The sequence below is a fragment of the Plectropomus leopardus genome, chromosome 4 (genome assembly GCF_008729295.1).
Source record: "Plectropomus leopardus isolate mb chromosome 4, YSFRI_Pleo_2.0, whole genome shotgun sequence".
Taxonomy (NCBI): domain Eukaryota; kingdom Metazoa; phylum Chordata; class Actinopteri; order Perciformes; family Serranidae; genus Plectropomus; species Plectropomus leopardus.
Genome location: NC_056466.1, coordinates 5,594,988 through 5,611,665, shown reverse-complemented (window position 1 = coordinate 5,611,665; position 16,678 = coordinate 5,594,988). Strand labels below are relative to the sequence as shown.

The 16,678-nt window shown below is 35.1% G+C and overlaps 2 protein-coding genes across 3 annotated transcripts in view; one reads left to right on the top strand and one right to left on the bottom strand.

Annotated features, from left to right (window-relative positions):
* The first annotated feature begins 112 nt into the window (after positions 1-112).
* c4h22orf23 (chromosome 4 C22orf23 homolog) lies at positions 113-6,175 on the top strand. Its single transcript, XM_042484425.1, has 7 exons — positions 113-172; positions 1,335-1,431; positions 1,983-2,045; positions 2,879-3,043; positions 4,324-4,461; positions 4,734-4,834; positions 6,038-6,175. The coding sequence occupies exons 2-7, from the start codon at positions 1,335-1,337 to the stop codon at positions 6,173-6,175; spliced, it is 702 nt and encodes a 233-aa protein (XP_042340359.1). The 5' UTR covers positions 113-172.
* Positions 6,176-6,251: 76 nt separating this feature from the next.
* The window catches only part of micall1a (MICAL-like 1a), a 50,029-nt gene continuing 39,602 nt past the window's right edge, over positions 6,252-16,678 (bottom strand). For both annotated transcript variants that reach the window (XM_042485047.1, XM_042485048.1), the window contains exons 15-16: positions 7,750-7,796; positions 6,252-7,664 (exon numbers count right to left, since the gene is read on the bottom strand). In XM_042485047.1, coding sequence (XP_042340981.1) covers positions 7,525-7,664; positions 7,750-7,796 — 187 coding nt within the window. In that variant the 3' untranslated portion in view covers positions 6,252-7,524. The remainder of the gene's footprint in view (positions 7,665-7,749; positions 7,797-16,678) is intronic.

The following is a 16,678-nucleotide window of genomic DNA, read 5'->3' as shown; positions in this document are numbered from 1 at the left end:
ATTGAGATTTTTTTTTTTTTTAAAAAGGTCTATCATTTTCCTGCTCTTGAACGGAAGTGCTTGTTGCCACTCGGTTGCTATAGCAACACACTGACGCTGCTATCTAACAGCTGAAATTAGCCGACAGCTAACGTGTTTACTAAGGACCCGCGGTAAGAAAAGACGTGTTGGTGTAAGTTTTTGTAGTTTTTATTAGCTGATATCCTTTCATTTCATATTTATTTCATGTAGAGTCACCAACTTAGCCTCTTTTTCTTTTCTTATGACGTACCACTGTTATTGTTAGCCACCGTTAGCAACAATCATCGGGTGTTTACACGGCTTACTCTTCATTTATTTGGTTACTTGATATTTATTTTTTCCTCTTTGAATTAAGTAAAAAAAATACAAACTCTGAAACCAAACCTCTGAAGTGTTTTGAGGTAGAAAGTGGCATCTCTGCCAAGATACATTGCTCATTTAGTGTGTAAATTCAACACTTTCCTCTTTATTCAATAGTTCATATACTAACTTAGATATTTTGTCAAGTTAATTTACTATGATCTTTTATGTTATGCATGATACGTTTTAAAAAAGTGAAAAAACCCATAACAGTGGGTATTTACATACAGTGTGGTTTGAACACTTGGCATAAATCTAGACTTTGAATAAACAAGGACCTTTTAAATGCGAAAACAAAACATTTAATTCCAGTTTTTATTTGATCATTTTCACCATCTGCTCCTACACCATCACCATCATGTCATTGATAGTTTTGGCTATTGGAGTGAGGAATCTGTCTGGTGAAGTGAGCAGCCATCAGGTAGAAAAACAAAAAGAATAAAAAATAAATACCAATCAGTGTTTCACACCTTATATTATTGATTAGCTGTAGAAAAAAACATAAGCATATCTGTGAATGATTATTGCTGGTGTTATACCCTCATCTGGGCAATGTATCCTCCAGGATATCTAATTATCAAAGTTGTGATAATTCAAATCATTTTTTCAACAAGGGCATATAAAATCATCCTTAAAACATTTTTTCTAAAACAAAATTCTCCTCAAAATATAATAAACATGAAAAAACCACAACATACGTCATGGCCATTTAAACTTTGATCATGTAGGATTACATTTTGGATTTTGATACCAATGATGGTTATATTTTTGAATGTTGGCGTGAAGTCACATGACCTGAGTAGCTGACCCATCTCCCCCCTCAGTGTTTAACCGTGATGACATCATCACCACAGCCTGCATCCCTGATAGAGATTTGTTCAAGTGCACTAATGAAATCGGAGCTGCAACAGAGATGGCTGATGTTGTGTCTTTGTGTGTCTTTGACGTTGCAGATGGACGCCTCCTCACAGAGCAGAGACGTCAGAGGAGGACTGTGGAACAACCCGAGACCCATCCAGCACAGCAAGGAGACCCAGGACATGCTGAGAAGTGAGACAATGATGATGCACTTTATACTCTAGCGTGGATAGTTTGGTGTGATCACGAAACACATTTAGAAGTTGGCGATGTGTGCTTGTCTCATCTTTATTTTAACAGCATACTAAACTTGATTTTTTAAAATAGTTTCTTTGATCAACATACTCTACTATGATGTTTTTATATCTTTTTTGAAAGACATACTATACTATGAGTTTTATGTGATTTTTTAAAATAATATATTAACTTGTTTGATTTTTTTAATTGAATTAAATACTATACAATTTCTTTTTTTTAAATATTTTTTGAATGACACTATACTATGATTTTTTATATTTTAAATGACATAACATACTATTATTTTTTTGCTGTTTTGGACTATGACTTTTTTTATGATGTTTTTGATCATCAGTACATTATACAATTCCTTTTTTGAGCTATTTTGGACGACATGCTATACTATGACATATAGGGGTTGACGGTGTGTGCATGTCTGGGTACATACAAGTGTGTGTAGGCTTGTGTTTTGAAATTTTAATCATTTTTTCTCTCCTGGTGTCCAGTAATGATGCAGGAAGCACGACTCACCAGCCAGCAGAGAAAACAGCTCAACAAAGGCCTCAAGAGTAAGTTTAAGATCTCTGGATGAGAGGTTATGGCCTAAGGTGAAGGTTGTGTGATACTATTGTATCATAATACAAAGACATAAGGTAGAGACGTTATTGTAATGATTAAGTGTTTGCAAAACTCAGCATATGATGTTAAGAATTATGTTCCTTTTTGGACTAAAATTCATGCAAAACTGTTTTTTCAATCAAATTTACTTTCAACTTTGACCTGATGTATCTGGTTAGCCTCAAGAAACTTATTGAGAAAAAAAGGATAAATAACTGCTGAGAGAAAGAAATTGCTAACCAAGACGTGGCTGAAATAAGAAATGCCCAGTGCTGACGTATGGATTGATGTAACATACAGTATTTATGTAATGGAGAGTTACTTAATTTCGGAACCCAGAAGGATACCTTCATAGAAAGCTGGACAGTGTATAGGATAGTGTATGTTTCAAGTATCAGGCCCGACTTTGTGTCAGCAAGTACCACAAACACACTGTAGTGTAACCAGTAGCCACCCATTGTCCACATGTGTATGTTTTGATCTAGTGTCCTTGTCTACAGAATGTTTTTTTTATTTGCCCTTTACTTATTTTTTGGCCTGATTCTATTATTTTTTTTTTATTTTTTTTTTAATTTATTTATTTATTTATTGTTATATGTCTTCATGTTAATTTGGTTGTGTATTTTGTTTTTGTCCGTTCACATAAATCAGTTAAAATAGAATTACAAAAAAAAAATCCAGATTATCATATTGTGACTCAAAGATAAAAATAGGGACCCTCCAATTTTTTTATTGTGACACATTTAGCAACATCAAAAGCTCTTTCTCCACTTCTCTCCCGCAGACAGAGCCGCTTTACCCTCGACCTCTGACCCAACATCCTCAGCTTCTCCCTCTCAGCCTAAATCTTACCAGAGATGCCTGCCAGGCAGGACTCAGAGACGCTCCGCTGAGTCTTGTCGCGCTGGGAACAGCTACGTCAGAGAGAAGTTCATTCCTGGTCCAATAAGTACGTTCTTGAAGCTGAAAAATCGTCATTAAGTCTGCACTGAAGTGCTTTGACAGGCCTACAGGGATGAGAACTGATAAGACTTTATCGATATCAGCGTCCTTATCAAGTCTGCTTATTAAGGCAGGGTGATGTGGGCCGAAAATTATACTGCGATATTTTTAGGCCATACATCTCCTCAGAAGTACTTCATTAATGCTGGAAGTGGGAGACAGAATCGAACATAAATGTATTTATTTTATTTATTTTTTTACCAAATAACCTCTTTGTTATGACAATATTGTTGGAATGACTGTTTGTACTTTGAAAAAATATTAACCAAATTCCATTTTATCAATAATCATTAATTGTGTAGATATAAAGACCAAACGGGTAAAGGCAAGTATTAAAACAAGTAGAACTGTCCACAAAGTTGAGTTTACAGTAATGCACCCTTTAAAATTTAAGAAAAAACAAAAGCATTTATTCCATATCGCAGTATAACAATATCCATTATCTAAAATGATATATTGTCTCATAAAATGATCTTTTTATTTTGCCTGGCCCTGCTGGTTATTGGTCCATTTCTTTTTCAGTTTTCTTGGCTGATTCTGTGTGGTGAAAAAAAGTACGTCTTAACAGGTTTTAGCATCAACATAGCGCCTTTATTTTCTCCGTCAGAACAGAGTGTAGAAACAGATTAGGAAAAAATATATTTATAATGATCATAATCATACATTTCTTATTAATTTTAAAGAATTATATTTTTTAAAGACCTTTTCAGGATTTCTTTTTTTTTCATCTTAAATTTTTTGAAAACTTTTCAGTTATTTTTTGTTCTACTAACTAATTTCTTGCTAATTTTTGAGTAACTTCTTTTTAAGTTGCTCAATGCCGCCTTCTTTTGTTTCTCAAAGAAATCAAGCTAACTTGCATAGGTTTTAAAGGCCTTATCGATCATTTTATAGAATTTACCAGCGGCATTGTTATCTTTTTTGGTGAAACGATGCCACAGTTTGGACCTCCCTGTTGCAAGTTTTCAGCAGCATAAGCACGAGTTTGGCGTCAGTGTTTTGCAACGTGTAACTTTAAGCAAAGTATACCAGCATCAGTGAAAGAAAATGATAAGCTCTGAGGCGCACGATTCAGATTCCAGTTTGGATCCTGTTCTGAACTGGAACTGGTTTTCGATTTCCATACAGGCCTATATTGCAAACAGTCAGTAAATATGAGTAGCCATTTTTGTTTTACCTTCTGCATCCTCAGAACCTTTCTTTTCATTTTTTTTCGTTTTACCTCAGGAGACTTGGAGAAAGAGAAGAGGAGGCTTCAGAGTATATTGGCAACGGGAAAAGAAGAACCCGCTGCTGCATCCTCCAAAAACGTTCCTGCATGTCAGAACCCAGAAGTGTCAGAGGAAAAAGACCGCTATCAGGAAGGTGAGGCTGACGGTCCACAGACAGATGATGTACTAGAGTTACACTAACTGTTGTTACAGAGGGGAAATGTTTCCATTACAACCTGAACGGAAACATTTGAATTCATTGGTTTTGTCTAAGAGAGCAAAACCTATGAAAAGATGTTTCCAGCACTTTCACGGTCTCTTTCTTCTCATATCAGCCTAAAGCAAATTCTGCTCTGTGCTACTTTCGTGACTAAATATATCCAGTGCTTCTAAAAATAGTCTAATATTAACGTCTTTCGTTTGTAGTTCTGGATGAAATAGAGGAGAGAAGACAGTTTCTGGCAGATATGGCGTCTCTGGGTCAGGAGTCAAACTTCATCGCTGTCATCAACACTGAGATATCCCAGGTAAACAACAGAAGGCTCTCATGTTGGCCTGAATGAGTATATTTTGATGTCCTGAGTTTTGAAAAATCTTTTGGTAACACAGGGGTTTTAACTTCATTGTTTTTGTGTGTATGTTTAGTGAGATGTTCTTTTAAACACTATGATGAGTGTCTTATTATATAGTATATTATTTCCCCAAAAAATCATGAAAAACGTCATAGAATTGTATGTCGTCCAAAAATCATGGAAAACATCAGAAAATTTCGAAAAACGAGTAGAGTATGTATGACAAAAATAATGAAAAAACATGGTATAGCATGTCGTCCAAAAATCATAACAAAAGTCCACCAATCATGAAAGATGTCCAGAACTTCTGAAAAACATCATAGTGAAGAATATCGCCCAAAAATCATGGAAAACGTCGAAAAAAAACGTGAAAAACATCATAGTACAGTAAGTCATCCAAAACTCTTGAAAAACGTCATAGCATAGTATGTCTTCCCCAAATTATGAAAAACGTTGTAGTAAAATTTGTCATCCAAACAAAATGAAAAACGTCATAGTCGACTATGTTGTCCAAAAATCATGAATGTCACAGTATTGTATGTGGTCCAAAAATCGTGGAAAATGTCGAAAAATTATAAAAAAGGTCACAATATAGTCTGTCGTCCCCAAATCATTAACAACGTTCTAGTATATTGAGAAAATTCATCAAAAAGGTTGTATTATAATATGTTGTCCAAAAATAATGAAAAATGTCACAGTATAGTCCAAAAATTGTTAAAAACATCATAGCGTAAAGTATGTTGTTAAGAAAAAGAAAAATACATTCTGTCTTAAAAAATCCATTAGATGGTATCTAAGTTTAAATGTGACAAACATTACTCAGTAGTGTCAGTGTTGTGTGTCATAAAGACGCGTTAAAAAGGTCAGTAGTCAATAGTATAGTTAGTTATAGTATAGTTATACTATGGTTTCATAGTATCACACAGCCATTGTATAGTATCTCTCAAAAAGTGACAGAATTGTATGTCATAAAAAAAATCAGAATACCTAATGTCATCAAAAATGTATTACATAAAAAACTCTTGACAAAAGGGTCTGTCTCTGTATTCTTTCCGTAACGTCTCAGACATCACTGCACCGATTTTAAGATTGTGTTTCCTCACGAGTCCGTGAGGCACAAAAGCAAAAGCCTGATCTTTGTCTCGTCTCTGTGAACAGAGGATCCGAGAGCTGCAGCTGCTGCAGAAGACCCGAAGTCCTGAGATGGATTCAGTGACACCTGAGAGGAACGGAGCGACTGCACATGAAAGGATGGACATGAAAGAGACAGGACAGAGACTTCCTGTCTCTGACTGAGCACTTGGAGATCAGGTGTAAACAACAAAATTCAAACTCAGATAATAAATGTATAAACTTGACAAGAAACATGAACTGCTTGTATTAAGTTATTTTATTTCTCTGCCTTCCAGTGTCAGTATTTTGTTTAATCCTGCTACAGAAGCCCTTGGTTTCAGCCACGCAGGAAGACAGGCACAGAGCGGAGACACAGACACGACAGATTACCATTTTAAATGGAGGACAAACAGACAGTCTAACTGACAGAACAGGAAGAGCGTGAGTAAACATACCGACATTTACGTTAGCTCCAACAATTGACACTCATCCACGTATGAAATTAAATAAATGGCACTCGTACAAACAATATTAACACGTTTTTTCTATCCACTTTTAAGGCAAAACATGGAAACATACACAGAGGCGTAGTAAAATCTAAATTAATGATTGCATATTTAGGTTTTCCCCAAATGTTAAAACTGCTATAAGCTGGTATTCGCTACAGTTGTTAAAATACTGTTTATCTGCTTTTTCTAAGTTTTAATTATTGCATGTATGACCTTTCATACTGACAGTCTATAATGCTCTCCTCCAGACCTCACATTTTCTAAATTAATCTGATTTTGAGTCTCCCAAACAAATCCGTTAACACTATGTTCATCTGCATCTTTTATGAAATGCATTTACAAAAATGACGCCGCTGCAGAGAGGAAGGAGTGAGGAAACTAAAAAGCAAAGGAAACAATGAACAGTCATAACGTAGCAGCTAGGAGAGCTAAGATATCTGTTGTCGATAAAGCATTTCAGGGGTAGATGTTGCGAGAATTAAAGCGGAGCTCATCTTAAAAAAACGTACCGCAGGCTCAAACCAGACACGACACGAAAACTCTTCAGATATCCAGCTGCTTAACTTTGGAATCAAAAGATACGGATATCCATCGAGCGTACGTCAAAAACAGATTAAAAACTCAGATATCGGGATCGACTTAATTCCGACTGATTTCGCTAAAACTCATCGGTCACACCGTTGCTGTGCCGTGATAAAAGAAAGGGAAGCAACACGGGACAAATCAGTGCAGAAATTAAGAAACCTACTCTACACTCGACTAGCTTCAGAGGTCAGAGCTCGCACACACGTCGGCTCTTAAAAACGGTTTTATATCGTTTCTTTAAAACACACGAAGGCAACTGAAAATAGTCACCGCAGAGACTTTTTGGAAAAGCATCAAGTAAAATGTGAGCGGGGAGTCGATTCTGAGTCATTAACGAAACAGCTGAAGGAGACCTCATCTTCTTTTCTTAAATCTTTCATATTTTCCTTAGTCTTGTTAAAATAGTCTCGTATCCTCTTAGAGGGGAACGGATCGTTGCTATGGTGATTTCTCCTTGCGCGGGCTGTGGCTCTTCCCCGGTTCTCCTTTATGGCTTAGCCGCTTGAGCACCTTAATGGGTTTGAACTTTGCTCCTTTTTTCTTCTGCTGGTCAATGTCCGCCGCTTCCTTGTGGAAGTCTAATGAGGATGAAAATTAAGACAGAAAAGGACGTTAAAATAGAGAAAAAATCAGAAAAGATAACAAAGTGAGTGAAGAATTTACCTTTTTTCTTAAGCATGGCTTCCATGAGTTTATCCTCTTCTTCTTCCCTGAAACAAAACGTTTGAATGTTAGATAGTATGAGTATAAACGATCACAGTTAAAGTTCCCAAGTGTTTTTATGTTTACGAATGGGAACAACAATTTTTGGAATTGCTCCAGTATTGAGTGAAGCCATGGCAACCAGCAGCAGCAGAACAGGCGACAGCGTAATTCATGACTGCAAATTAGCATCATCGATTTACGCCCGCTAAATGTCTGACATTACCAAAACCAAATAAGATTATTATTTATTTATTTTCAGTTATTTTCAGCTGTTTTTGGGACATTTTTGCCATACTATAGCCTTGCTTTTTGGGTCATTTTTTCGACATGCCAAATTATGGTGTTTTTAACCGTTTTTGCAACTTTCTATGATATGGCACGTTTCGGCACGCTATTTAACACAGTTTTAATCAGTTTTTACATGTTTTTGGAACATGTCATTTTTTGACATTTTTGCCATACTATAGCCTTGCTTTTTTGGTCATTTTTTCGACATGCGTTATTATGGTGTTTTTTGGTCGTTTTTGCAACTTTCTATGCTATGGGGCGTTTCAGCACGCTATTTAACACAGTTTTAATCAGTTTTTAGATGTTTTTGGGACATGTCATTTTTGACATTTTTGCCATACTATAGCCTTGCTCTTTGGGTCATTTTTTGACATTTTTGCCATACTATAGGTTTTTAACCTTAACCGTTTTTGCAATTTTCTATGCTACGGCGCGTTTCGGCACGCTATTTAACAGAGTTTTAATCAGTTTTTAGATGTTTTTGGGACATGTCATTTTTGACATTTTTGCCATACTATAGCCTTGCTTTTTGGGTCATTTTTTCGACATGCATTATTATGGTGTTTTTGGTTGTTTTTGCAACTTTCTATGCTATGGCGCGTTTTGGCACACGATTTAATGTGGTTTAAAACTATTTTCAACTGTTTTTGGGACATGTCTTTTTTGACATTTTTGCCATAGCCTTGCTTTTTGGGTCATTTTTTTCGACATGCCAAATTATGGTGTTTTTAACCATTTTTGCAACTTTCTATGCTATGGCGCGTTCCGGCACGCTAATTAACACAGTTTTAATCAGTTTTTAGATGTTTTTGGAACATGTCATTTTTTGACATTTTTGCCATACTATAGCCTTGCTTTTTTGGTCATTTTTTCGACATGCATTATTGTGGTGTTTTTGGTCGTTTTTGCAACTTTCTATGCTACAGCGCGTTTCGGCACGCTATTTAACAGAGTTTTAATCAGTTTTTAGATGTTTTTGGGACATGTCATTTTTGACATTTTTGCCATACTATAGCCTTGCTTTTTTGGTCATTTTTCGAAATGCCAAATTATGGTGTTTTTAACCGTTTTTGCAACTTTTTATGATATGGCACGTTTCGGCACGCTATTTAACAGAGTTTTAATCAGTTTTTAGATGTTTTTGGGACATGTCATTTTTGACATTTTTGCCATACTATAGCCTTGCTTTTTAGGTCATTTTTTCGACATGCATTATTATGGTGTTTTTGGTTGTTTTTGCAACTTTCTATGCTATGGCGCGTTTTGGCACACGATTTAATGTGGTTTAAAACTATTTTCAACTGTTTTTGGGACATGTCTTTTTTGACATTTTTGCCATACTATAGCCTTGCTTTTTGGGTCATTTTTTCGACATGCAAGATTATGGTGTTTTTGGCCGTTGTTGCAACTTTCTATGCTATGGCGCGTTTCGGCATGGTATTTAATGAGATTTAAAACCATTTTCAGCTGTTTTTGGGACATGTCATTTTTTGACATTTTTGCCATACTATAGCCTTGCTTTATTGGTCATTTTTTCGACATGCATTATTATGGTGTTTTTAACGTTTTTTGCAACTTTTTATGATATGGCACGTTTCGACACGCTATTTAACAGAGTTTTAATCAGTTTTTAGATGTTTTTGGGACATGTCATTTTTGACATTTTCTTACTATACTATAGCCTTGCTTTTTGGTCATTTTTTCGACATGCCAAATTATGGTGTTTTTGGTCGTTTTTGCAACTTTCTATGCTATGGCGCGTTTTGGCACGCAATTTAATGTGGTTTAAAACTATTTTCAACTGTTTTTGGGACATGTCTTTTTTGACATTTTTTCCATACTATAGCCTTGCTTTTTTGGTCATTTTTTCGACATGCCAAATTATGGTGTTTTTAACTGTTTTTGCAACTTTCTATGCTATGGGGCGTTTCAGCACGCTATTTAACACAGTTTTAATCAGTTTTTAGATGTTTTTGGGACATGTCATTTTTGACATTTTTGCCATACTATAGCCTTGCTTTTTAGGTCATTTTTTCGACATGCATTATTATGGTGTTTTTTGGTCGTTTGCAACTTTCTATGTTATGGCGCGTTTTGGCACACGATTTAATGTGGTTTAAAACTATTTTCAACTGTTTTTGGGACATGTCATTTTTTGACACTTTTGCCATACTATAGCCTTGCTTTTTGGGTCATTTTTTCGACATGCCAAATTATGGTGTTTTTAACCGTTTTTGCAACTTTCTATGATATGGCACGTTTCGGCACGCTATTTACCACTGTTTTAATCAGTTTTTAGATGTTTTTGCGACATGTCATTTTTTGACATTTTTGCCATACTATAGCCTTGCTTTTTGGGTCATTTTTTCAACATGCAAGATTATGGTGTTTTTGGCCGTTGTTGCAACTTTCTATGCTATGGCGCGTTTCGGCATGGTATTTAATGAGATTTAAAACCATTTTCAGCTGTTTTTGGAACATGTCATTTTTTGACATTTTTGCCATACTATAGCCTTGCTTTTTTGGTCATTTTTTTTCGACATGCATTATTATTGTGTGTGTTTTTGGTCGTTTTTGCAACTTTCTATGCTACAGCGCGTTTCGGCACGCTATTTTAACAGAGTTTTAATCAGTTTTTAGATGTTTTTGGGACATGTCATTTTTGACATTTTTGCCATACTATAGCCTTGCTTTTTTGGTCATTTTTCGAAATGCCAAATTATGGTGTTTTTAACCGTTTTTGCAACTTTTTATGATATGGCACGTTTCGGCACGCTATTTAACAGAGTTTTAATCAGTTTTTAGATGTTTTTGGGACATGTCATTTTTGACATTTTTGCCATACTATAGCCTTGCTTTTTAGGTCATTTTTTCGACATGCATTATTATGGTGTTTTTGGTTGTTTTTGCAACTTTCTATGCTATGGCGCGTTTTGGCACACGATTTAATGTGGTTTAAAACTATTTTCAACTGTTTTTGGGACATGTCTTTTTTGACATTTTTGCCATACTATAGCCTTGCTTTTTGGGTCATTTTTTCGACATGCAAGATTATGGTGTTTTTGGCTGTTGTTGCAACTTTCTATGCTATGGCGCGTTTCGGCATGGTATTTAATGAGATTTAAAACCATTTTCAGCTGTTTTTGGGACATGTCATTTTTTGACATTTTTGCCATACTATAGCCTTGCTTTATTGGTCATTTTTTCGACATGCATTATTATGGTGTTTTTAACCGTTTTTGCAACTTTTTATGATATGGCGTTTTTCGACACGCTATTTAACAGAGTTTTAATCAGTTTTTAGATGTTTTTGGGACATGTCATTTTTGACATTTTTCTTACTATACTATAGCCTTGCTTTTTAGGTCATTTTTTTCGACATGCATTATTATGGTGTTTTTTGGTCGTTTGCAACTTTCTATGTTATGGCGCGTTTTGGCACACGATTTAATGTGGTTTAAAACTATTTTCAACTGTTTTTGGGACATGTCATTTTTTGACACTTTTGCCATACTATAGCCTTGCTTTTTGGGTCATTTTTTCGACATGCCAAATTATGGTGTTTTTAACCGTTTTTGCAACTTTCTATGATATGGCACGTTTCGGCACGCTATTTACCACTGTTTTAATCAGTTTTTAGATGTTTTTGCGACATGTCATTTTTTGACATTTTTGCCATACTATAGCCTTGCTTTTTGGGTCATTTTTTCGACATGCAAGATTATGGTGTTTTTGGCCGTTGTTGCAACTTTCTATGCTATGGCGCGTTTCGGCATGGTATTTAATGAGATTTAAAACCATTTTCAGCTGTTTTTGGGACATGTCATTTTTTGACATTTTTGCCATACTATAGCCTTGCTTTTTGGGTCATTTTTTTCGACATGCCAAATTATGGTGTTTTTAACCGTTTTTGCAACTTTCTATGCTATGGGGCGTTTCAGCACGCTATTTAACACAGTTTTAATCAGTTTTTAGATGTTTTTGGAACATGTCATTTTTTGACATTTTTGCCATACTATAGCCTTGCTTTTTAGGTCATTTTTTCGACATGCATTATTATGGTGTTTTTGGTTGTTTTTGCAACTTTCTATGCTATGGCGCGTTTTGGCACACGATTTAATGTGGTTTAAAAACTATTTTCAACTGTTTTTGGGACATGTCTTTTTTTGACATTTTTGCCATACTATAGCCTTGCTTTTTTGGTCATTTTTTCGACATGCATTATTGTGGTGTTTTTGGTCGTTTTTGCAACTTTCTATGCTACAGCGCGTTTCGGCACGCTATTTAACAGAGTTTTAATCAGTTTTTAGATGTTTTTGGGACATGTCATTTTTGACATTTTTGCCATACTATAGCCTTGCTTTATTGGTCATTTTTTCGACATGCATTATTATGGTGTTTTTGGCCGTTTTTGCAATTTTCTATGCTACGGCGCGTTTTGGCACGCGATTTAATGTGGTTTAAAACTATTTTCAACTGTTTTTGGGACATGTCTTTTTTGACATTTTTGCCATACTATAGCCTTGCTTTTTGGGTCATTTTTTTCGACATGCCAAATTATGGTGTTTTTAATCGTTTTTGCAACTTTCTATGCTATGGGGCGTTTCAGCACGCTATTTAACACAGTTTTAATCAGTTTTTAGATGTTTTTGGGAGATGTCATTTTTGACACTTTTGCCATACTATAGCCTTGCTTTTTTGGTCATTTTTTCGAAATGCCAAATTATGGTGTTTTTAAACCGTTTTTGCAACTTTTTATGATATGGCACGTTTCGGCACGCTATTTAACAGAGTTTTAATCAGTTTTTTAGATGTTTTTGGGACATGTCATTTTTGACATTTTTGCCATACTATAGCCTTGCTTTTTGGGTCATTTTTTTGACATGCCAAATTATGGTGTTTTTGGCCGTTTTTGCAACTTTCTATGCTACGGCGTGTTTCGGCACTCAATTTAATGTGGTTTTAAAACTATTTTCAACTGTTTTTGGGACATGTCATTTTTTGACATTTTTGCCATACTATAGCCTTGCTTTATTGGTCATTTTTTCGACATGCATTATTATGGTGTTTTTAACCGTTTTTGCAACTTTTTATGATATGGCACGTTTCGACACGCTATTTAACAGAGTTTTAATAATCAGTTTTTAGATGTTTTTGGGACATGTCATTTTTGACATTTTCTTACCATACTATAGCCTTGCTTTTTTTGGGTCATTTTTTCGACATGCCAAATTATGGTGTTTTTGGTCGTTTTTGCAACTTTCTATGCTATGGCGCGTTTTGGCACGCAATTTAATGTGGTTTAAAACTATTTTCAACTGTTTTTGGGACATGTCTTTTTTGACATTTTTGCCATACTATAGCCTTGCTTTTTGGGTCATTTTTTTTCGACATGCCAAATTATGGTGTTTTTAACTGTTTTTGCAACTTTCTATGCTATGGGGCGTTTCAGCACGCTATTTAACACAGTTTTAATCAGTTTTTAGATGTTTTTGGGACATGTCATTTTTTGACATTTTTGCCATACTATAGCCTTGCTTTTTGGGTCATTTTTTCAACATGCGTTATTATGGTGTTTTTGGTCGTTTTTGCAACTTTCTATGCTATGGCGTGTTTTGGCATGCGATTTAATGTGGTTTAAAAACTATTTTCAACTGTTTTTGGGACATGTCTTTTTTGACATTTTTGCCATACTATAGCCTTGCTTTATTGGTCATTTTTTTTTCGACATGCCAAATTATGGTGTTTTTTACCGTTTTTGCAACTGTCTATGATATGGCACGTTTCGGCACGCTATTTACCTCAGTTTTAATCTGTTTTTAGATGTTTTTTGGGACATGTAATTTTTTGAAATTTTTGCCATACTATAGCCTTGCTTTTTGGGTCCTTTTTTCGACATGCCATATTATTATGCCTGAATTATGCAGTTTTGGGTTTTTTTCAACATGTTTAACATGTTTAATTATGGCATTTTTGCCAATTATGCCACTCTGTATACTCTAAAAGTTTATATGTTTTGTCAGGCATTTTTTGGACATGCTTAAATATTTTTGACATTATTGGCCTTTTTTTCCATTTTTTATAATATGACACGTCTTGACCTTGACAAGCGATGTTGTTTTTATCTGTTTTTTGGGCATTTCAAAATTTAATGTTTTTCAACATACTATACTAGTTGTTTTTTTTTTTTTTGGGACCTTTTGTTTGACATGCTATTTTATGATGTTTTGGGCTATGTTTTGAACATGTTATGCTATGACGTATCTCGACAAGGTATAATACGTTGTTTTGAGATGTCTTTTCTACATGTTAATGTAATGGAAATTGTCTTATTAGGAGTTTGTCCTTATTTTAAAGCTGTATTCAACAGTTAGGTACTTTTCTACAGTTTTAAACAACATGCTACCCAACTGTCTACATTCACATATGTCCATGCAGCTGTGGGCAGAGGGGGACAATGTCGTTTTACTTTGGATGAAACAGATCGATGCCTACATGATCACCCACCACCGTTGTATGCTTGGTCAATGAACAGAAGAGCCTGCTCTACGCTGGAGGTTTTTCGCACTTCGGAGCCGGCCCTTGGTGTGTGAACCTTGTCCCTACTGAGCTGAATGGCATTTCTCTGTTTGATTTATCATCTTTAATAAATATTTTAAACTTGAAACTTGGTTGTATTTGAGTATTTTTTATTCTCTCAACAAGGGGATTGCATAAGAAAAACTCCACCACAGCCAAAATTCTTAGTGTTTCAGTATTCTATACGATTTCGGCACGCTATTTAATGTAGTTTAAAGCTATTTTCAGCTGTTTTTGGGACATGTCATTTGTTGACATTTTTGCCATACTATAGCCTTGCTTTTTTGTTCATTTTTTTTCGACAGGCCAAATTATGGTGTTTTTAACTGTTGTTGCAACTTTCTATGCTACGGCGTGTTTTGGCACGTGATTTAATGTGGTTTAGAACTATTTTCAGCTGTTTTTGGGACATGTCATTTTTTGACATTTTTGCCATACTATAGCCTTGCTTTTTTGGTCATTTTTTCAACATGCCAAATTATGGTGTTTTTAACCGTTTTTGCAACTTTCTATGCTATGGGGCGTTTCAGCACGCTATTTAACACAGTTTTAAATCAGTTTTTAGATGTTTTTGGAACATGTCATTTTTTGACATTTTTGCCATACTATAGCCTTGCTTTTTGGGTCATTTTTTCGACATGCCAAATTATGGTGTTTTTTGGTCATTTTTGCAACTTTCTATGCTATGGCACATTTTGGCACGTGATTTAATGTGGTTTAGAACTATTTTCAGCTGTTGTTTTGGGACATGTCATTTTTTGACATTTTTGCCATACTATAGCCTTGCTTTTTTTTGGTCATTTTTTCAACTTGCAAAATTATGGTGTTTTTGGACGTTTTTGCAACTTTCTATGATATGGTGCGTTTCAGCACGCCATTTAAACACAGTTTTAATCAGTTTTTAGATGTTTTTGGGACATGTCATTTTTTGACATTTTTGCCATACTATAGCCTTGCTTTTTGGGTCATTTTTTCGACATGCCAAATTATGGTGTTTTTTGGCCGTTTTTGCAACTTTCTATGCTATGGCGTGTCTCAGCACGCTATTTAATGAGATTTAAAGCTTTTTTCAGCTGTTTTTGGGACATGTCATTTTTTGACATTTTTGCCATACTATAGCCTTGCTTTTTTTGGTCATTTTTTCGACATGCCGAATTATGGTGTTTTTAACCGTTTTTGCAACTTCGTATGCTACCATGTGTTTTGGCACGCAATTTAATGTGGTTTAGAACTATTTTTTCAGCTGTTTTTGCGACAAGTCTTTTTTGACATTTTTGCCATACTATAGCCTTGCTTTTTTGGTCATTTTTTCGACATGCCGAATTATGGTGTTTTTGGCCGTTTTTGCAACTTTCTATGCTATGGCGTGTCTCGGGCGCGCTATTTAATGAGATTTAAAGCTATTTTTCAGCTGTTTTTGGGACATGTCATTTTTTGACATTTTTGCCATACTATAGCCTTGCTTTTTGGGTCATTTTTTCGACATGCCAATTATGGTGTTTTTAATTATTTTTGCAACTTTCTATGATATGGCGCGTTTCAGCATGCCATTTAACACAGTTTTAATCAGTTTTTACATGTTTTTGGGACATGTCATTTTTTGACATTTTTGCCATACTATAGCCTTGCTTTTCAGGTCATTTTTTCAACTTGCAAAATTATGGTGTTTTTGGTTGTTTTTGCAACTTTGTGTGCTACCACACGTTTTGGCACGTAATTTAATGTGGTTTAGAACTATTTTCAGCTGTTTTTGGGACATGTCATTTTTTGACACTTTTGCCATACTATAGCCTTGCTTTTTTGTTCATTTTTTCGACATACCAAATTATGGTGTTTTTAACTATTTTTTGCAACTTTCTATGCTACAGCGTGTTTCGGCACGCTATTTAACAGAGTTTTAATCAGTTTTTAGATGTTTTTGGGACATGTCATTTTTGACATTTTTGCCATACTATAGCCTTGCTTTTTTGGTCATTTTTTCGACATGCATTATTATGGTGTTTTTGGTCGTTTTTGCAAC